This window comes from Bos taurus, chromosome 7 (assembly GCF_002263795.3).
Source record: "Bos taurus isolate L1 Dominette 01449 registration number 42190680 breed Hereford chromosome 7, ARS-UCD2.0, whole genome shotgun sequence".
Classification (NCBI taxonomy): Eukaryota; Metazoa; Chordata; class Mammalia; order Artiodactyla; family Bovidae; genus Bos; species Bos taurus.
Window position 1 is genome coordinate 44,862,304 of NC_037334.1, and position 22,639 is coordinate 44,884,942.

Consider the following 22,639-nt stretch of genomic DNA (forward strand, 5'->3'; position numbering starts at 1 on the left):
AGAAAAAAGAGAGAAAAGAAATGAGGACAGTCTAAGAGACCTCTGGGGCAACATTAAATGCCCTAAGAAAGACACTTGGCACAGCTGATGCCAGAGAGAAAAAATGAAATGCACCAACATTCACATTACAGGGTACCAGAAGGAGAAGAGAGAGACAGTGAACCTGAGAAAGTATTTGAAGAGATAATAGCTGAAAACATCCCTAAAGATTTGCCATCAGATCCAGCAGTCCCACTCCTGGGCGTATATCTGGAGAAAACCATGATTCAAAGGGATACATTCACCCCAAAGTTCATTGCAGTGCTGTTTACAATAGCCAAGACATGGAAGCAACTTAAATGTCTATTGACAGATGAAGAATATGTGGTATAATTTATAAGCCATTATAAAGAATGAAATAATGTCATTTGCTGCAACATGGATGGACACAGAGATTATCTTACTTAGTGAAGTAAGTCAGAAAGAGAAAGGTAAATATCGTATGATACCACTGATATTCGGAATCTATAAAAATGATACAAATGAACTTATTTGCAAAATAGAAACAGACTCACAGACTTAGAAAATAAACATATGGTTAACAAAATGGAAAGGTTGTGGGGACGAATAAGTTGAGAGTTTGAGATAGACCTATATACCCTATTATATTTAAAATAGGACCTACTAAAAAATGACCTACTATATAACACATGGAATTCTGCTCAATATTCTGTAATAACCTAAATGGGAAAATTTTTTGAAAAAGAATAGATACACATATAACTGAATCACTTTGCTGTAAACCTGAAACTAACAAACCTAACACTATTAATTAACTATATTCCCATACAAGGTAAAAATAAAAGATATTGATGGACCTAGAGATAGGAGAAGTAGTCAAAGAGAAATGTCATATGATATCACTTATATGCGGGAAAAATGATACAAATGAACTTATTGGCACCCACAGACTTCAAAAGCAGACTTATGCTTGCCAGGGGGGGAATGTGAAGGAGAGGAATAAATTAGGAGTTTTGGATTAACACACACATATGGCAATCCACTCCAGTATTCTTGCCTAGAAAATTCCATGGACAGAGGAGCCTGGTGGGCTATAGTTCATGGTGTCGCAAAGAGTCAGTCACAACTGAGCGACTGAGCACATAAATAAAATGGGCTTCCCAGTGGCTCTGACCATAAAGAATCTGTTTGTAATGCAGGAGACCTGGGTTTGATCCCTGGGTCGGCAAGATCCCCTGGAGAAGGGAATGGCAACCCACTCCAGTATTCTTGCCTGGAGAATCCCATGGACAGAAGAGCCTGGTGGGCTACAGTCCGTGGATTCGCAAAGAGCTGGACACAACTAAGTGACTAACACTTTGACTTTTCCAGGTGGCACTAGTTATAAGGAACCTGCCTGCCCATGCTGGGGATAAAAGAAGCAAGGGTTCAGTTCCTGGGTGGGAAAAATCCCCCGGAGGAGGGCGTGGCAACCCACTCCAGTATTCTTGCCTGGAGAATCCCTTGGACAGAGGAGGCTGGCTGGCTATGGTCCGTAGGGTTGCAAAGAGTTGGACACCATTTTAGTGACTTAGCATGCATACCATACCATGTATAAAACAGATAATCAACAGGGACTTACTGTATAGGACATGGAACTTTACTGAATATTCTGTAATAACCTATAGGGGGAAAGAATCTGAAAAAGAATGAGTATATGTCTAAGTAAATCACTTAGCTGGACACCTGAAACTAATACAGCACTGTAAATCAATTATACTCCAAAACCAAAATAAAAATTCAATTAAAAACACAAAAAACCAAATACACACATAAAAATATTAGCAAATCAAATCTAGCATGGAATTAAAAGAACATGCTGGGACCAAATATAATGTGCTTCAATGACTATTAGGAACTCTGTAATTAATCATATCCAAGTCAAAGGCAGTCAAAAAAGAAACACCATTTGATAATCTTGCTAGACACTAAAAGGCATTTGAAAAAAAACTCAAAATCCATTTCTTGCGGGGAAAAAAACTTCAATAAAATATGAACAGAATAACATTTTCTTCCAACAATGAAGAATATCTCTATAAAATGAAAGAATGGCACCATTCTTTTCAGAATGGTAAAATATGAAGTGGGGAAAAAACAAAAGAGGAAAGGAGGTAATACCAGACTGCCAACATTTGGTGGGTGTTATTGTCAACAGAAGGCAAGAAATGGGAAGGAACAAATATTAAAGAGATGGAGAAAAATGATTCTTTGTTTGGATATGGTCCAGATAATGAACCAAAAATGAAAGGTTTTATTTATTTTTTTTCTTTTAAAAAATAATTTTATTTTTATTTTTTTTACTTTACAATATTGTATCGGTTTTGCCATACATCAACATGCATCCGCCACAGATGTACACGTGTTCCCCATCCTGAACCCCCCTCCCACCTCCCTCCCCATACCATCCCTCTGGGTTAAAAGTGAGTATTGTAAAGGGGCCAGCACCCAAACAGAGAAACTTATGTACTAGCAGTGATGAGACAGAAAACACAGCAGACTGAAAACAAGGAAATTATAACATCTCCTTGAAGACATTGAAAAAAGACTTGAAAAACTAGAGAGACATGGTCTTGGGTAGGAAGGCTTACTGTTGTTAGGACACAAATTATGCCAAACGTTTAATCTAATTCCAGTTAAAATCGATTGGTGGGGTCTTGACAAAACAATTCTCAAATTTAGCTAGAAGAAAGAATGTGCAAGAATAGTGGAAGAAATTTTGAAAAACATGTCATGGTGTGGCATTTTTTTCATACCAGGTATCACAAAGTATTTCAAGAATTACAATAGCTAATGGGGGAGGGGGAGAGGAAGAGGGAAAGGGAGAGATGGCAGGGGCAGTGGTGGTGGTGAGGAGGGCTGAGGGAATTCCCATCTTTGAGTCTAGCACCACATTAATGGTCTTGGTTGATTTTACAAAGTCCTGTCAACTCAATATTGTGCAGCCATTTATTAACTCTTATCCCTTGGAACACATGGAGATCAAATCAGTCAATCCTAAAGGAAATCAACCCTGAACATTCATTGAAAGGACTGATTCTGAAGCTGAAGCTCCAATACTTTGGCCACCTGATGTGAAGAGCTGGCTCATTGGAAAAGACACTGATGCTGGGGAAGATTGAGGGCAGAGGGAGAAGCAGGTGACAGAGGATGAGATGGTTGGATGGCATCACCGACTCAGTGGACATGAGTTTGAGCAAACTCCAGGAAAGTCAAGGACAGGGAAGCCTGGCATGCTGTCCACGGGGTCACAAAGAATCATACAGAATTAAGTGACTGAATAACCACCAAGTGTCAGGTATTACACACAGAGCAGTGAAAAAGACTGGCCCAGTCTCTGGCCTCATGAAGCTTTCTGTCGGGAGGAAGGTGAATAACATAATTGCTAGTGTGATGGGCATGGCAGGAAGGCGAATGGGGACAGGGTCTGGGAAGACTTATCAGAATAGAGCACTCAGATGCACTCTGTCCACCTCACAAAGGAAACACCAACCTCCCTTCTGCATGGTGCCTCCCCCTCTATTGACAGCAGGTTTGTCCTGTGGGCTGTGGGTTTGTGGACTGCCCTCCTCAGTGAGGTACCTGGTGGCCAGCACTGGCCTTGAAGACTGGCCTTTGCCACTGCCCTGAGGTCTGATGGGACTCTGTGGACCCATGAAGAGGTCAACCTGAGCATGTACTTGCATCCCCTGGTGGGAGGGTGGGGTGGGGTGCTTGTTACAACAATGCTGGGCCCACCCCACGGTATTTTGATTCCAGAGGGCTAGGGGACTGGTTTTTACTTGTCAGGTTGTAGGTGAGATGCTGGGTCAGCCCCGATGGGGAAGCTTTCACAGATGGACTGAACTGAAAAAGGTGGGAGCGTTGTAGAACAAAACAAACCCTGACTGAAAGTTGAAGGTGTGGAATCATCCTCTCAAAAACAAGGGTCTATTTGCTGGGCAAAGACACTGGGCCTCCAGTGGCAGGGGTTAGAAGACGGCTCACGGGTGCCGAGAGGGGCACCCTTGGCCAGACTGGAGGGCTCCAGTTGCTGAAGCCATCCTGGGGTCTACAACCACTCCTCTTCAGACCTCTCTGTCTGTCAGACTAAAGATGGGCCTCAATCCTCAAGTGCTCCGCCTCCCAGTGGCTCCATCCCCAGTCTCATCTCCAACTCAGGACCACCAGGACATTTCTGCTCACGCCCTTGGTTTGGGATCCTGTCCATCTTCACAAGAGCTGAGGTCTCTGGGGCATCCCTTATCCCCAAACCTGCTATTGTACCTTCTAGAACTCATGTTCCACCATCAGCAAAATCTCCTCTCTCCTCAGACTGTTCTGTGAGTGTCCCTTCAGCTTCTCGCTCAGATGGAAGCCTGGTGACACTCCTCCTGCAGCCCCTTAGGTGGATGTGGCTCCCTCGCCCCTTTGTCCCCTACGCCATAGGCTTGGAGGTGGGGCAGACCCTCTCTTTCCCTTCTCCAGAAAATGCCGGTTTTGAGTTTTCTGTCCCAAGAGCCTCATTCCTAGATTCCATCCCCTCACATTTCACCCAGGACATTATTCCAGCACTTTTCTTTCCCTCCTGTATCAGTTCCCCATTTCAACTGGATCTTTCCTATCAGTCCACAAATGCTTTTAATTTCCATCTTGGGGGAAAAAAACCCACACATCTTTACCCCTGCTTCTCTCCCCAACTGTGCCTTGTTTTTCTTCTTAGAAATACCCTGTAGAGTTATCCGCACTTGGTGGCTCTCACTTCTCTTCCCCCTAGAGCCAGCTCCAGCAGACCCATCCCCTCAACACCATGGAAACATCTCTGCTCTGGGCCTCAGTGACGCCCACCTCCACTGACCTAATCCAATGGCCAGTTCCTTGTCCTCATCTTCCCTGACCTACCTCTGGTTGAATTCAGCATAGCTGATCACCCCGTCCCGGATACCACACTCCTGGTTTTCTATCTCTGTGGCTTTGTCTGTGCCTTCCTGGCTGCTCTTTCTCATCACCGCACCCCCCATCCCCACTCGCCCCAAGGCTCCCAGTGCCATCATGCTCCCTTGCTCCATGCTCCTTTCCTTATCTGTCCTCCCTCAGCGTCTACCTTGGTCCATTGACTTTAAACACCACCTACCCTGTGAGGCATATGGCATTTCTTCCTCCAGTCAAAACTCTCCCTTCAACTCCAGACTTAGATACCACACGGGCTACATGACACCTTGTCTTTATCATGTCACCACCAGCTCCTCATCTTCCTTCCCCAAGCCTGCTCCTTCACCCACCGCTCAGCGAATGGCCACTCCTCCTCCTTAAAGACCGTTTGGAGGCATCTGTGACTTTCCCACCACATGGACACGATGTCATCTTTTCAGTAAGGCCTTGACCTGCCGTCCTACCTAAAGTTTCCAGCTTTTATTGGAGTCTCCTTATCCCCTCCTGTTTAAAACATTTCCCCCCTTAGTATCTTCCACCCTTTGACTTGCTCCACAGGATGGGGATTTTGATGTCTCCACTGCTGTGTTTTCAGTGCTTAGCCTGGTGAGTGTTACGGAAAGAAACTCAGTAAATGCTTGTTGAATGAATGACGATCCTGAGGATGACGTGGTGTTGGTGGCAAGGCAGGGTGGAGGGGGGATGAGGGTGGGAAGGGAGATTCTTTGCCAAGGGAACAATCAGTGCAGGGCAGGGGAGTCAGGGGGGCAGGGCAGGCATGTCTAGGAGCGAGGTGTTCACAGGGTAGGAGCATGTGGGAGGGGTGGGGCGGGGCCCAGGTCCCAGTGTGTGTGCATGCGTGGACTCCTGAGCATGGAAGCTGCTGTTGCCCCTCTGAGTGGAGGCATGGGCCTCCACTCCCATGGTTCCTGAGAGACTGGCATGGCAGAGGCCAAAGTAGCACAGCTCAGCCAGCAGCAATGGGAAGGGGCCCTGCAGACTGACCCAGGCCCCTGGGCTAGATCAGTGCCAGCGGCCTCCTGGGTCTTCCCAGCCCCACGCCCTGCATGGTGGAGTGGAGGGTAGGGTGGCTTGTGAATGGAAGCCTTGACCTTTGCAGAGTTGATAACTGGTACTAGGATGTTAGAGGGAAAAAATAAAACCATCTCATCATTTGGGTGGGCGCCTGGTCACTGCTTACCAGACCCAACTGTGTTCCTCAAGTGTGAGGGGGCATCGCTAAGGCTGAGGTGGTATGGACCAGGTCTGAGCGAGCACTGTAGCCAGAGCCATGGATCCAGCCTCCTGCCAGGAGAGGGAGGGCCTGAGAAGAACCCTGAGCAGGGAGGCATCCAAGACCTTGGTACATGAGGTCCCCATTTGGGTAGGTTCCGATCAGAGAAAAATCCTGCATTTTCTTTGTGAGAGACCCTACCTCTCCAGGGTAGGGCTGGGTGGAGATGCAGCTCTCTGCCAGGAACAAGGCAAAGCCCAATTGCTTTCTTTTGGCCCTGATCTCCTCTCTTCCTTTGTGTTAATTCACACACCAAAATCATTTGAAATTAATGTTGTCCTGGGTAAACACATTCATTTCCTTTTAAATTTGCAAAACCTTCCTGTGAAAACATTTGAATACATAACGCAACGGCACATTTTCTTTGGGAAACATTGATCATTTCCAAGGCGAAAGGCAGCATAAATATGTCTTAAGTAAGAGGCACATTCACAAAAGTACCAAGCTGCAGTAATCAACAGATTTGGGAGATTACTATTGTGTTTTGGGAATGAATTGTTACTTGTCTGAACTGTGGGGAGGTCGAGGGTGTTTTTAATTTAATGGATTAATCATTTGTCTGAAGTTTTTCCTCCTTCTTATGGAAGCAATGCAGGAGGTTTGCATGAAGTTATAAATCATGTCAGTGTTTGGGTCTCATCTCTGGGAGGCCTGGTCTATGGGGAAGTTATACTAATAATTTGAGAAAGAAAGGAAATAGTTGCTTAGAAGTGTTCCCTTTAGCAAACCAGGTCAAGGCAGAGTTCTGGATGGAGAAGCCCCAGAAGGCATCCAGAAGCTCAGCCGGTACGTGTGGTCCAGTCCCTGCCACCAGGGAATGGAGCAGCTCCAGGGAGAAGTCTATATTTTATTCCTGGCCTGGCAACTTCCTCTGGATTTGATTTTCCCATCTGTATAATGGGTTGCAAGCTCTGTGAGCACAAACCATCTGTGTGCACCAACTATGGTTAAAATATGGTTTGAGACAAAACAAAATCTCCCCTATATCTGTCCCATCCTGGACTTTGAATTACATCTTTCCAGGTATTTCCCAAGCATTTGACACATATCCTATCTCATCAGGCCTATAAGGCAGGAGGTATATTGTTATTCCCATTTTACAGGTGAGTTTACCCACCTAGGATGTATGTCAAGGAAGTACCAGCACTAGGATTTGAACTCAGGCCTCTCTAGCTCAGAGTTCATGTCTTGACCTATGACAGAGGTGTCTCCAGTTTGGGTCTGCACTGTGCCTTGGGTGGAACAGCCTCACCCAGTCTCTATTCGTCTGAGTGGTTTCCCATGAATGATTTCTCTGTCTCCTGGGCCCATCAGCTACATACTTGGCGCGCCTGCCGGTTACCTGGAGAATTCTGAGCCTTCTGAGCGGCAGGGGGCTGGCCAAGGCCTCCCCTCCCCACTTCATCATCCTCCCGTTCCTGTCCTCACTCTGACTGAGGAGAAGCTAGCAGGAGGAACTGACATAGAACATCACTCCCTTTGTGTCCCAGGCACTGCCTTGGCTCAAATAAGCCACAGGCCCTCTCCAGGCCAAGAGGAGACCAAACTTCACCACCTGCAGCACAGCTGGGTGACCACACTTAATTCTACCCAGGTTACTAGGGGACATCTTTCATGCTTTTGACTCATGCTGGGGATGAATGACAAAAAGGAACAAATCCTACAGATGAACCTGTTACTGCTCTCTCACAACTTCCTAATGAGATGACCCAGCAAGGTAGTGCTGCTTCTGTACTGAGCACAGACAGTGCCTTCTCTCCTTCCCAGTCCTTCTGCTTGGAAGCCCCCAAGTGCACTGCCTCTGTGAGTTTTCCCCAGCAGCCCAGCCCTCCTGACCCTGGGACCCTGAGCAGCATTGGTGTCTGCACAGTGGTCTGCTGAGCCCACCTAGAGCTGGATGACCAAGCTGTGCAGGTCACCAAATCAGTCCTGCCAAGGGCAGGGGCTGCCTTACATCTGCGCTGTAAGTCCTTCATTGGACGCCTGCTGCTTCTGACCTGAGCTCAGCACCTGGGGCAGGGGTGGGCCAGGCAGGTTTCCTGTTCCCTGTCTGCGACACTCCCCACCCCCGCAGTGTGCCCCCATAGCAGATCAAAACCAACCTGCCGGCTGATCACACCTGGATTCTCCAGCAGCCACAATGCAAGGGTCCAGAGTGAAGGGGCGGAAAAGCCATCAAGAGTCCAGGCTTTGGTGTCAAGATCTATTTTGCTGTTACTAATTGTAGGGCTAAGGGTCCTGGGCAAGTAATTTAATCTCTCTGTAGTTTCCAACCCCTAGTTTCCTCCTCTGTGAAGCAGAGAAGGTGCCCAGTAGGTATCTGGGAAACGTTCCTACTGTAATTGTGTCTTTCATGCCATTCTACTTTCAACAGCATCTTCCCATCTTCCCACACAGGTAGGATGGTTTACCTTCTCAGTCAACACAGTAAGCTTCACTTCCGGAATACACTTCCGGAAAACCTCGTGTCTTGTCCCTGGTCAACCAGAAATGGACTCACGTCCTTGGGAGACAATACTGGGTCTACCTTAGTGCTGTCTCGCATGACGAGTTGCTTCATGGACCCAAATGCCACCCCAGTTGCCGGTGGCCAGCCCAACCCAGGGACCTCAAGGGCTCCTGGAGTGAGGCCCACCCGGATAGCCTAGCCTGACCGCCATGGAGCTGAACACAGTGCACCATGGAATGAGGTAGAAAGCCTACTGCAAAATACAGAGGTCCTGGGACGACCCTGGTGGCTCAATGGTTAAGAATCCACATTGCAATGCAGGGGACACGGGTTTGATCCCTGGTCGAGGAACTAAGATTCCACATGCCTTGGAACAACTAAGCCCACAGGCCACAACTCCTGAGCCTGTGCACCACAACTAGAGAGTCTGGGCCACAGCAAAAGATCCCATATGATGCAATGTGGATCCTGACTGTGCAACGAAGACCTGATGCACCAGATAAACAAATAAATAACCAATTTTAAAATTATTTAAAAAAATAGAGGTCCCAGTGTGCTGCCTCTGACACTAGGACTTCACCTTAAAGAGAAGCCTTAAATCTCTCAGCAATCAGAAAATGGATTTCGAGTGGCCTCTTTCTGGATCTCAGCACGGAGGTTTTGCTGTTTCAACTTTCTGAGGCCACAAGCAGCCCCTTTAGCAAGAGGCTGGTGGGTGGGTAGGGAGGCTTGAACAAAACTCTCCAGCTGCACAGTCCACTCTCCACTCGAGTAGTGACAGGGAGCAGCCTAGTCTCTGCTTTAAAGCCAGCAGCACATGGTGTCCACGGTCCTGGGCCCTGCTCCCGGATTCGGCACTGGGAGGGAGGAAATGGTTCATTCCCCATCATGAGCTCTATCTCAGAATTCTGGGGGAACACGAGGCAGAAGGATCCCCCAGCAATCTGTGTGGACCTGCAATTTGTGTACTGAAAGTATTTAAGATCACAGCATTTCCTGCAGAAGCCTGAGGTGAGGACAGGTTCTCACTCGTGAGTTACTCTGGCTCCTGGGCAGGTGGATTCTCCCACCCAGGCCCCTCTCCCCACAAATTTGTTCTGGAGGAAATGAAGGGGACCAGCCTCAAGCCCTCTCCTTGTGCCCTCGGTTCTTATGGGGTGGGGGTAAGATGTGAAGGGTTGGACGGAGGATCTGGGAATTCTTGATTTCCCATTTTCAGCTGGTCTGAGGACCAGAGGGAGCTGTGCCAAGGCACATGGAGTTGTTGTGCAACCACGCATTTACCAACACTGTACAATGCTGGGTACCACTTGCCAGCTATAGATGGCAGCGCCCTCTTCACACTGCAGAGCACACAATCTGCCCCTGGAGTGACCCAGACACTGCCTACTGGCTGCACACACAGATTGAACTCTGAATGCCAGCCTGGATGGCTCATCCAAGGGATGTTATAACTAGGAACCTGTGTGTTATTTCTGATGAAATCCAGAAACTTCACTGTACATCTGGAGTCAAGCCAACAAGCATAGCCACAAAACCCCAGAGGATTAAGTATGTCCCAGCTCAAGGGAAATACTAATAAAATATGACTTAGGCAGTATGAATATAAAAATCCCTAAAACATCCTCTAGGACAAATGCAGAGGCAAGCTGGGCTTACTCTGTTGTCCTTAAATGGCTTGTCACCCAGGATCCCAGAGGCAAATGATACTGAATCTTGGGTTGCAATGATCCTCAACACTGTGTACGCTTTATCTCAAAACAGAAGCCCCGGACACTGGCTGGCACCAGGGATCTGGGGCTGACTTGGAGCTTTCACATTATTCTCTGGTGCACGGACACCCTGCTCAGGCTTGCTCAGGGTGGGGCCCAGCTGGGCATGGCTTGACATGTCAAATTTCCCTGGGGTACTGACCCACCTAAATGACTCACCCCTCCCACCTGGACTCACTTCATCAGAGGAGGCTTTGGGGAAGAGCTGGACTGGGAAGTGAGTTAGCAGACTCTGCCCCTGCCCACCGCCCCAGTCCCCCTTTACATACGGGAGAAATGGGACACTTTGGGGTCAGGTATTTCTTCAAGAAGGCAGAATGCAAGAGAGAAGGAAGGTTATTCTGAGCAGCCTTTGGGGAACACGTTGGGGCAACAACATGCATGGAGCCATTTACTAACCATTCACCTGCAGGACGTGGGTCTGGAACAGCTGCTCGTGGCCGGAGGCGTGGCAGGTGTAATTGCCCATGTGGATGGTGGTCACCTTGGTGATGTAGAGGGAGTCGTCCTCTCCGAAGTCCTGCTTGGGCAAGAAAGACAAGATTGGCTTCTCTGTTGAGTGGGCTGGGAAGGACAGCCAGATCTTGGGATTTGCCAGAAAACAGAAACCCTGCAGCTGCGAGGACGTCCTTTCTGCCTGGCCCCTTGCTCAGCCAGAGCTGCCTGTGGGGCAGCAGGACCGCCGTGTCTCCACCGTGCTGCTTGCCCAGACCCTATTCGTCATTTTACGACCTGATTCACCTTCTCTGGGAGGCCCGGCTGAATGCCTTCCCCAGCACCCTCCATCTCCATTTCTACAGCTGGCCTCCCCTGCCTTGCCTGTTAATCCTGCTGCTGCTTGGCTGGTTTCTTGGACTCTTGTCCACCTGTTGAGATGCTCTGGAGGGCGGCCTCCTTTGCAAACTTTTTCTTAAAAGACTGGATAGCAAATATTTTGGCTTTGTGGGCCATAGGGCTCTGTCAACTACTCAACCCCGCCTTGAGGCATGAAAATAGCCATACTGATACCTAAATTCATGAGTACCACTATGTTTCAATAAAACTTTATTAAAAAATGGGGTGGGCTGCATTTGGCTCACAGGGTATGGTTTGCCTATCACTGGTTTAGATCTTACCTCCCTCCCCAAATAATTTCAGGCAGCTTGCAGAGATCTGGGTAACCCCAGAGAAGGAAAACAGAACACTTAGGAAAATGAAAGCAAACAGAAAAAAAGGGCAGGATGTAAAAGAGAGCAAGTGGGGCCAATGACAGGCGTTCCATGAGAGAGGGCTCAGTGATAAGCCTTGTCCCTGTGACATCCGCAGCCTCACTGTGGGGTCCGATTTGGCCAGCATGTGGGGATAGATGGGCAGGAGGGAGCTTCGGGCTGATCAAAGTCACCTCCTAAGCACAGGGCATGAAGCACTCCCCCAGGGGCTTTCCAGCCAGCCGCCTCTTCTGCAGAGCCCTGCGCAATGTTGGCCCTATCCAGGCACTAACTGCCGACAGGCTGGGGATGGAATTGCCTAGAGTTTCAGGGAGTTTGGTTTTAGCTACCAAACATGTCTGAGGTGTGGTACTCAGAGCTTATGGGGCAGAACAGATCCTGACTCCCCGGTAAGAAACGGGGCTGGCAGCACTAGCTGCAAGGAGTGATGGGGGAAGTCCGGTGCTGCACTCAGGAGACTCAGGTTTTAGCTTGAACTCTGTCACTGACCAATGTCCCCTCATCCCTCTGGGCACTGGTTTCCCCTGTCTGGAAGCTGTGGGAAATTCCTATGCCCTGTCTGCCGATGGGAAGCATGACAGACATGGGGCTGCTCCTTTTCTTCTCATTATTTTTAAAAAAATTATTTATTTTTAATTGAAGGATAATTGCTTTACAATACTGTATTGGTTTCTGCCATATGTCAACATGAATCAGCCGTAGGTATACATTTGTCTACTTTTCTTATTATTAACAGAAGATGCAAAACTCTTCTTGACCCCTTGGAGACAACACTAAACCATCCCTCCTGTTATTTCTCTTGTCCTTCCTGAGCTCCCTTCTCCCACGGAAGCAATTTGGTGGCAAGAGGGACAAAGGCCACTAGTCAGTGTGGCAAGGGCCCAGTTACAACCACGAGTCCTTTAAGGAGGCTTTCTGGCTAGTTAGCCTAATGAGGGGTGCAGGCCAAGTGAGGTCTGGGTTAAGGCAGAGGCTAGAAGGTGGAAAGTGGATGCATGCAGCCTGCTCTTGGTGTCAAGGAAAATGATACTCAGAAGTGCTCCCACTGGGCCAAAACATTGGAGAAGGCTGCAGGAACCCTTAAGAGTTTTCTCTGAAACATTGCTCTGCTTTAAAAAGCCCCATTCCGATTACCCAGTAGAAGCTTCAATAATAAAAATAAAACACCAGATAGCTGATTTGTCCTGTGTCATAACAGAGTCATAAAGGGTTCATACCTGAGTCGCTTATGAAAAGTTAATAGTCACTTCTGGGGATGACATATTTCTAAACTGAGCTGTTTCCCGTGTTAAAACCTAAGTCTGAAGGAAAATACATTTGCTTGGAGTCTCAGAGGTTGGAAAGGCATTTTGAGAGAGGGCTGGGGAGCTGGGTGTGGCCCCTACTTTGGGAACCCCTCTGCGCCTACCTTGGTTGCTTCCCAGACAAGACTACAGACTCCATCCCAAAGGGCGACACCAGACCCGTTTGCTCTCGGAGTTTGGTGCTGGGGGTCCCCTGGCGTTTCCTTCTGGGATGCCTTCCTGAGCCTTCATATCCACAGCCCTTCCTTATAGGAGGAGGGCCCTTGTAGCCAGTCTCGGGTTCTGGCACCCTCTGCTCATACTGCCACCTCAATGGGATGGCGTGGTCATGGGGACTGCAGGCTTCTCAGGTCGAGGTGCCCACAGGCCCACTGCAGGGTGGTGCTAGGTAACACCACCAGATCGGTGTCCACGAGCTGACTGTGCACTGGGAATCTGACACACATCGCCTGGTTTAAGCCTCAGAAAAAAGCCCTGAAAACCACAAAGCAAAACAAAAGCCAGTCCCCACAGGATGAGAAAGTAGAGCCCTCCTGCACGATATATTCAGAGTCTGACCTTCTCTAGCACCTCCACTGCTATTACCACAGGCTCCATGCAGTGACTTCCACTGCTGAGCTCTGCGTCCTTCCTCCGCATCACAGCCCAACGACGCCCCTTGTATTACTCCCATTTAGCGTACTGTTTGCCACCTGTCTCCCTGACTAGCATGTGAGTGCCCTAGGGGAGGGCAGGGACACTGGTGCCTGCTGCTCACTGCTGTGTTCCCAGTGCCTGGTGTAGGGCTGACACAGAGTGGCCCTCAGTAGATACTCATTGAGCAGACCATACAAGGCGCTGAGCTGGGCTCTCTGCAGGGGCTTTCCTGATTTTGGTTCTTTGGGTTGGACAATGGACATGTCCAGGACATGTCCTGCCTTCCCATGCCCCCAGATATTGCCAATCACATGAGGGTACAAATCAAGTGGCTGGTAGGGAGGCAGAGAGCCAATCTCAGGTCTTGTGCCCACTTTCCCACCCTGCCTCCTTCTCCACACTGCATTCTCAGACCTGGGCATGCTGGGAGGGCTCCACACATGGCAGCAGGCAGAGTCCATGTAACCCCAGACTAGGCTCATGGCTTCTGTGAACCTCTAACAGAGTGGCAACCCACTCCAGTGTTTTCGCCTGGAGAATCCCGTGGACAGAGGAGCCTGGTGGGCTGCTGTCCACAGAACTGCACAGAGTCGGACACGACTGAAGCGACTTAGCATGTATGCATGCATTGGAGAAGAACATGGCAACCCACTCCAGTGTTCTTGCCTGGAGAATCCCAGGGATGGAGGAGCCTGGTGGGCTGCCGTCTATGGGGTTGCACAGAGTCAGACATGACTGAAGTGACTTGGCAGCAGCAGCAGAGTTGCTTAGCCTCTGGTTTTTCCTCAGTGTTCCTGGGAGCAGAGGTGTGATCCCTCAGGTGTGGTGGGTGTGGGGCTGCTGGATGGGTGATGCACTACTTGGAACACCTAACTCATTACCAGCCTGTAACTCAGGCTCCAGGGAAAACGTGATTCTGTACTCAAAAAAAAAAAAAAAAAAGTCTCTGGGCTGAAACAATAGGCATCATATAATTATATTAAAAAGTGCATATTGTTTTCTGGGACATGAATACTGGCTACAGAAATCAAATTTCCCTCATTGGATGTAAAGAAATTACTTTAAAAATGGATTTATAAGAAGTTACATAAAACTAAAGCTGCAATCCTTTCTCTCCTGGAGGTTCTCTGAGATGTGTCTGAATACTGCTATCAGTGCTTGATTGCATCTCTGTAATTGTCTTTTTATGGATGGCTTTTTTTTTTCTTTTTCTCTGATGCATAGAAATGTATTAGCAAAATCAAGGTTCCTTCCAGAAATAAACAGATGCTAGATTAGACCATTCTTTGTATTGATGCACATCTGTCTTTGGAAAAGAGACGGTTTTACTTAAAGAAAAGGTTTTTGCCTTTTACGAAGCTGTTTTCTAGGTATCTGCCCTTAATAAAGCAAGCAATTAAACAAGACTTAAGTATTAAACAATATTTAAGCAGAGGAAAGATGGGAGATGTTCACAGTGATACATGTGAGTCAGGTCGAAGTAATATGAAAATGAGCCATCAGTGCTGACTATTTAGTGACTAAATGTTGAACACAAGGACTCCAGAATGATTTCAGAGGTGAGGGTAATGGTATTGTCAACGCTGGGCTTCCCTTGTGGCTCGGCTGGTAAAGAATCTGCCCGCAATGCAGGAGACCTGGGTTTGATCCCTGGGTTGGGAAGATCCCCTGGAAAAGGAAACGGCTATCCACCTCAGTATTCTGGCCTGGAGAATTCTATGGACTGTACATGGAGTCGCAAAAAGTCGAACACCACTGAGCAACTTTCACTTTTCACTGTCAATGCTCCAAGTTAAAACTCCATTTAGAGACATTTATTCCAAGCTTTTCTAACTCTGCCCTTCTCAGGAGCTTCCTTGGCTCTCTCTGGAGAGGATGGAGGAAGTAGAGGGTCTTTCCCTCCCGGCCGATTTGACTCTGTCCCCCTGAATCTCGTGAACCCTAGCATCCCACCTGCACAAATGGACCCAAACACCGCAGCGCCTTGGTGATGGCGGGTCCTCAGAGATGTCTGCACTGCACGTGCCCCTGCATGCAGCACTACCTAACAGGTGGGCAAAACACCCAAACCACGCCTCTAGCCAGACCCCTGGACACACCCCTACCCTCACCCCACGGAAGGAACTAGCCTGGTCCCCCTCGGAAGCAAGCAAGCAAGGGAAACTGTTGTTTATTTTTGCTCCCCTCTGCTGCAGCAGGGTCCCCAATAAAGCCTTGCCTAAAGTTCTTGTCTGGCCCCTAGTCTATTTCTGTTGACTGAAGGAAGGCCAAGAACTCTGGTCGGTAACAAACTGAAGTTTCAGACTGTCTAGAACCTGCTGCCTTCATCTGGGAAGCCTGCAATCCTCCCCCAGGAACACTTATATCATGAGTCCCCAAGCAAAGAGGGCCTTCCCAGCTCCTCTAACATGGATCACACTGTCAGCCAAGATGGCTGATTGGCATTCTTGCTGTTTATGAAACATCCTGGAGAGGATTTGATTCAATTTCCTTCTGTGGCTCATTTCAGGGACCGACAAGGCTTACCATCAGGAATTTTCTCCTATTACGGTGTTTAAAGCTTGTGTACACCGCTGGAAGGGCTATAAACTTGGTGCAACTCTTTTTTGTAGGGAGATTTGGCAATATCCATCAAAACAGAAAATGTGTCCACCCTCGATGGAGTTACTCCACTTCTAAGAACTTAAACAACTACTTACAGAAATGTGGAAAGAGGTACGTATAAAGATGCTCACTGCTGTGCTGTTTGCAGATGGTAAAGCCTAAAAGCAGCCTGAACGTGAACTCCCCAGCATGGGGCTTGGAGTTCTGCATTTAGGGTCTAGAAGCTGGATCAGAACCTTCCTGAGGACCCCTGTACCTTTGAGATGGGGCCAGAAGTGATCATTAAGCACAGGTACAGTGGAGAATGAGGGGTGACCCTGAGGAGGCCACTGAGAAAGCTAAGGCCAGATGAGGTACCTGGAAGGGCAGAGTCCCCCATGAGCTCTACAAGCTGTTGTACCATGGGCCAAGCTCTGTCTCTAGGCGAGCTTCGGCCAATCCTCCTAGTGGTTTGAGCTTATCCAAAGCTCAAAAGAACCGGATGTGCATCCGTAACCAGGGTTTATTTGACAGGAGCTGGAGAGAACTGGCCAAAACCTTTGAACGCTTTAAGTAGAGTGTTTTCCAAGATCTTAAAACAAAATGTACCCAAGCGTTTAATGAGATTATTTTAATGCAGAACCTACAACCACCGTCTAGCATGTTGCAAACAGCTCTCCATGCTAATCAAACGCCTCTCATCTTTTTACAATGGATTCATGACTGGTTCATATAAAGACAATAAAAATTAAATGAGTCATGAGCTCCTAAATCATTCTCTTTTGGTCTTTTTAATAACTCACTTCCAAAGAAGAGCTGGCTGAGAGCGTATGCTTCATTAGAGTTATTTGTCCATGGTTTTACACCATTTAGGCATGGGAAAAAAGTGAACCTTTTAACACATCCTTCAAACACTGCCACAAATACTTTCTTCTAATGGGTTTTGTTTTTCTGCTTTTATCACTGTACTCTGCCTGTCGACATTTGAAAGCCCCAAATAGGGAGATTTGGTGAAAGAAAAAACCAACAAAAAAGAGTGGCTCTTTCAAGTCATTTGCAATATACTAGGGTTTGTTGTGAGCTTTTTTTTTTAAAGAAGAATACAATAGAAAAATATCCTGAGGATATCTTGGCCAAACAACTCCATGTGCTGGTCTAAAAGCTTTCTGCCTTCTCTTTGCTGCGGCAGAAGCCAGCAGCTAATGAGACCTGGAGCACCAGACACACAGCTGCACCCAGAGTGGACATTGGGGCTCAGGTACTGTAGCCATTACTGCTAGAGCAGAAGGTGGGTCCAGCTGCCCCAGAGCGAGACCCTGGCAGTGCTGGGTGCTAGACGCTATTGTCCTAAGAGCAAGGAACCCATGAAGCTCTAACTGGGGTGTGCAGGTTGGCTGCAGGCTCTGGTAAGTTCCTGAAACCCGAGTGAAAGAATTCCACTTGCCTCATAGGGTTGTGATGAGGATTAAATGAGATGATGCTTCTGAATGGACTATCATGGAGACCGGCCCCCCAGACACAGCAGCATCTTGGTACCGATGGTAGAAATACCTGTGTTAACACTAGCAAGGATTTGGGGATCAGCTAATTTCTGGGACTTTGGGGATGTCTTCTCCCTGCTTCTGCTCCCCTCATGGGCAGCCCCTGTCCCTGGGGACATAAGGGACAGTGAAGAAGACAGTTACGTGGCGAGGGCAGGTGACATTGTTGGATCAGGGGGTGCAGACTGGGTTTGGGGACGGTCCCTTCACTTCCTGAGTAGCTGCTGTGTGGTCTGGGCAGGGCGCTGAGGCCAGGACGGGCCCTGCTTCTGCAGATAGTGGGGCAGCCTCCCCCCACCCCAAAGAACACCCAGTGTGCAAGGCCTGGCTAGGTGAGGAGTGTATGGATCTGCTGCTGAGATGGGCCCCACCCTGGACTGAAGACTGGCTCTGAGCCCTTAGGAGACAAGAAAGATTGAGGCTCTGTTGTCTGGTGAAAAAGGGAGCTTCCTGGCTCCTGTGCACAACTCGTATCCCACAGGGCCCTGTCTCCCAGGTGATTTCCTTATCACAGCACTACATGACCCCAGGGCCCAGAGAACCCTCAAAGGGGAACCAGTTGGTCCCCTTCCTGCTTCGGTACCTGTGGTGAGGGCATCTCACTGCCTCCTAAGGCAGAGTCCTTCCCTAGTATAAGCTCCCCCCACAGGCTCTGGTTGTGGCCCCGGGGATGATAGGGTGCCCTTCTCCCACGTGGCCCTGTGCTGTCTGAGCAGAGCAGGACAGAGGCTAGGCGGGCTGACCACAGGTCCACGGAGCTGGGGGTGCTGCTGAGAGGTGCCCGTCACCCTGGCACACCAGCATAGGTACCCTCCTGGCCAGCAGCCTGGCCTGAGACCAGGGCACCTTCTGAGCTGGAGCCATGGCCCTGGGTCCTTGAGGGTTTGAGGCAGGGGGTGCAGGGCCAGGTCTGAAGCTGCCAGACCCACAGCTGCTCCTGTAGAGATCCCAGCAGTTGGCTGGGAAATAAACAAATTATAGGCCGCCTTTGACGGTGCACGAGTAGAAACTGTCATGCAAACAGAAGGAGGCATCATAATCTGGAGACCCACTGCCGGGAGCGGGGCAGATTCCCACCCCAGCTGGGGGGCGCCGGCCTAGGGGGCCTTTGCACTTCTAGTATCCAGTGCTGCCCTCTGCTTGGGGAGGGGTTGTTTTTCTGGTTGCAGCTGAGTCAGGGCCCCTCATGGTCCGGGCTGCAGAGAGATTTAGATGTCTTGCTGTGGGGAGGGCTCAGGCATCCTTGAGGGGGAATACCAGGTCCCTAGGACCAGCTACACTGTGCTGCGCTGTCCCCTTGAAGCCAGGGAGAGTGTCTTTGCTCTATGGCTCTGGACTTGTCACTCGGGAAGTGAATCCAGAGGAGGGTTCCTCATGTGTGCTGTCTGGACAACTGTGTACATACTGGCGACTCCTGACTGCTCCTGACAGCGACATCGCTCACTGGGGAATCTGAGGGGCTCCTCCTTGCGCGGCTCCGGGCTAAACGGGCACATTTACTTTCTGAGCAAATATTATTCTGATGCTTGGGGCCTCCTTGATGTTGGCAAGTCAGAAAAGTTTAATTACATGTGTCATTAGCATGGCATTCTGTAATAGCTCTGTGACCGAATTCATTAACGGAATTCTTAACAGATAAGACAAGACAAATTAATATTTGTTGCCCATGAAAGCTTCTCATTAAGAGAGTAGTGAAAAAGTGATTAATATTTTGTTGCCAATCAAGATGTCTCATACAAATGACAAAGAAAGGTGGCCCACACCTCTGTGCACTCTCTAATCTCCCCGCCTTGGGTTTTGTAAGCTGATCAGCTTTCCCCGTCAGTGCAGCATTTCGGAGCCAGTCACTCGTTACAAGGCCTGTGATCGTGTTGTGTTTCATCTCTGACTACGGCAGGAGCGGGTAGGCGCTGAGGTGCCACAGGCTGGGGAGCTCTACGAACCCACTGATCCCTGATCTTTGCTCTACCAGGGTAGCCCCCCTGGACTGTTCTCCCCTGACCCGTCTTGCTTCAGGAATGTCCTGTGTATCCTGATGACCCAGCCCTGCCCTGATGCAGCCTAATTTCCTCCTATGGCTACTCCCCTCACTGTCCAGAGCAGGGCTGTGCTTAATGAACCCCTGCTGTGTGCCAGTCACTGGGTGGGGTGCCCTCCTGTCAACACGCTCAGCCTGAAAATGCCCTCTTAAGGTGGACAACCTCATCTCCGCTGCCCCGCAGGCTCAGAGCAGGTGTATGGCTCACCCAGGGCGGCCCTGGACCCACTGGAGGTGCTGGTCAGTGTCTCCCCCTGGATGAATCAAGGCTGACCTGAATCAAGGTGACGACAGGCTGTGTCATCCCAGAGTCACATCTACCTGACGGGGGCCTCACCAGATTGCACTGACTGCTGGTTGGGGACTCAGGCTGCAAGGGGTTGAGAGTGCTGTCTGGTGGGAGAAGTAGTAATAATAGAAATAACAACAATGAGAGCATAATAGCATGGACATCATGTGCTAAGAACTTCATGTGTCTTTTAATCCTCATTATAGTTCTATGCTGCTGCTGCTGCTGCTAAGTCACTTCAGTCGTGTCCGACTCTGTGCGACCCCATAGACGGCAGCCCACCAGGCTCCGCCGTCCCTGGGATTCTCCAGGCAAGAACACTGGAGTGGGTTGCCATTTCTTTCTCCAATGCATGAAAGGGAAAAGTGAAAGTGAAGTCACTCAGTCATGTCTGACTCTTAGCGACCCCATGGATTGCAGCCTACCAGGCTCCTCCATCCATGGGATTTTCCAGGCAAGAGTACTGGAGTGGGTTGCTGTGAGGCAGGATGTATTATTCATTCCCTTTCCACAGAAGAGGAAACTGAGGCTTAGAGAAGTCAAATGCCATTTCCAAGGTCGCTAAGCCAGTAAGTGGTAGAGCTGAGACTTAAACCCAGGTCCCTTTGACACTGGAGCCTGTTTGTGCCCTTCATAAGTAAGGCTGTGCTGTCACTCTCCTCTCTGGAAGGCAGGTATACATGTGTGTGTATGTATATGTATCTGTGTGTGTGAGTGTGTCGTGTGTGTGTTTGCATGTATCGGGCCAGGATCCCTGTGGGGCTAGCACTGCCCTGCGCCCTCACTTGGGGGTTTCTCAGAAGCACAGGGCCCTGCTTGCTCGAGGGCTGCTCACTTGCCGAGAGGAGCAAGTGTTTCCTGGGAGGTAACGAGAGGCCATTAATCTCCAGTTGCACCACAATTACCCAAATTGCTAACCTCTCTGTGAAAAGTAGAAATGCAATTGAGCTGGTGCTGGAGGCATGTTCGAGGGAGGGGAAAGACACTCAAAGTAATTTAATTAACTGATGGCAAGTGCATTAAAAGGAGCTCTGCCTTTCCTTTATTTCTAATGTCTTTAAATAGAGCATCGAGCCATGCACATGGACGTTCAGACACAGGCGGGCTTGACCTAGATCTGAATTAATCACCACTGGCCAATCGTGGTTAAAAGCTGACAACCCACCTTGAGAGGTTTGCACACACAAATGTGCACCCCAGAAACACACATAGCACGCACATGCACACATACATACACACCCTAGTCTTCACAAGCAGGACACTGCCTTCCCTTGCTAAGATCTCAGGGCAGCCCTGGGCATCTTAGGCTCAGAGGAAGAACTCTGCCCACTGAGCACCTGACCAGCAAGCAACCAGGCTTGTGCTGGCACTGACATTCAGAGGTGGGTGGATACTGTCTGTGCTCACTATAGAGGGGAAACTGCAAGGAAACCATCTTGCCTGGTGTGACAAAGGTGGGGGAAGGGCACTTCTGCCCAGCCCTGCCCAGGGCTGGACTCCAGAGTGACCCCCTCTTCCCATCTGCTTCCCCGACCGTCTTCAGTGTGCATCCAAAGGGACCCAGAGAGTGGCAGAGTCCCAGCTTTATGATTTCTGTTACCCTCTCTTTCCACAAAGCAGTCTCAGAGCTGGATGAGATCTTTAAGATCATGGGGTTTAGCTGCCTTCTTATGGCTGGCAGCACTGTTTACCATGACCCTGAGCTTGTATGCCTCTAGGGACAGGGAGCTCACTATCTGATATGATGGGTCACTCCAGTGCGGGGCAAGGCTGATGGCTGGAGTGGTGCTCCATCCAAGCAGTTCCGATTGGTCTCTTTTTGGGGTGCACACTGGCCCTTTGTGCTAGTCCAACTCATGGGGTCACACGGTCCAGGCCAGTTCTCTCTGCTGGCACCTTAACCCCCACCTTACAGCTGCTAGTGTGAACTGACCACTGACTCCACAGGTCTTCCTTCTTGGGGCCAAGAGGCCCATTCTGGGTTGGCCTGTCCTGAGCCAAGGAGACCAGGGCTGCTTGTCTTCTGCCTGAAACTTGAATTCCTGTCACTGTAGCTCAAGACCTATAGACCATCCTGGCAGCACCCTGCATGGGTGACATTACTCCATTGTCTCACATGAACTCCTGGGAAACCACAGCCCCCTCGCTGCCCACCCTCCTTGTGCCAAACCTGGGCCAGTGCAGACTCTTCAATCCTTCTTTTCCTCAAGGCCCACAGAAGGGAGGCACCACTAACATTGCTTTTCTAATAGATTAATTCACTGAGGATACGTTTAAGAAACTGTCCAGTCATAGAAGCAGAGTGGGGTGATGCTGGGACCCCAGTGCACACTGCCTGGGGTCCTCAGAGCCCAGGAGGCCCCCCATTGCTCACGTTGGGCTGTGAGGACACAGGAACTCTCTTTTTCCTCTCAACTCATCACATCCATACTCCTTGCCCAGCAAACAAGACCCCTGGGCAGGTCCCTCTGGTCTGATCTTGTTTTCTTTTATCTCGCCCCCTGCCCCTGCCTTCCAGTCAACCATCCCAGAGGCCACCTCTGCCCTCCACAGGGGGTCCCCTCTCCCCAGTGTCTAG

General features: G+C 49.3%; 1 protein-coding gene across 2 annotated transcripts in view; it reads right to left on the bottom strand.

Annotated features, from left to right (window-relative positions):
• Window positions 1-22,639, bottom strand: part of FSTL4 (follistatin like 4) — a 443,863-nt gene that overhangs the window by 39,692 nt on the left and 381,532 nt on the right. For both annotated transcript variants that reach the window (XM_024995163.2, XM_002689187.6), the window contains exon 8: window positions 10,862-10,982. In XM_024995163.2, the coding sequence (XP_024850931.1) occupies window positions 10,862-10,982 (121 nt within the window). The remainder of the gene's footprint in view (window positions 1-10,861; window positions 10,983-22,639) is intronic.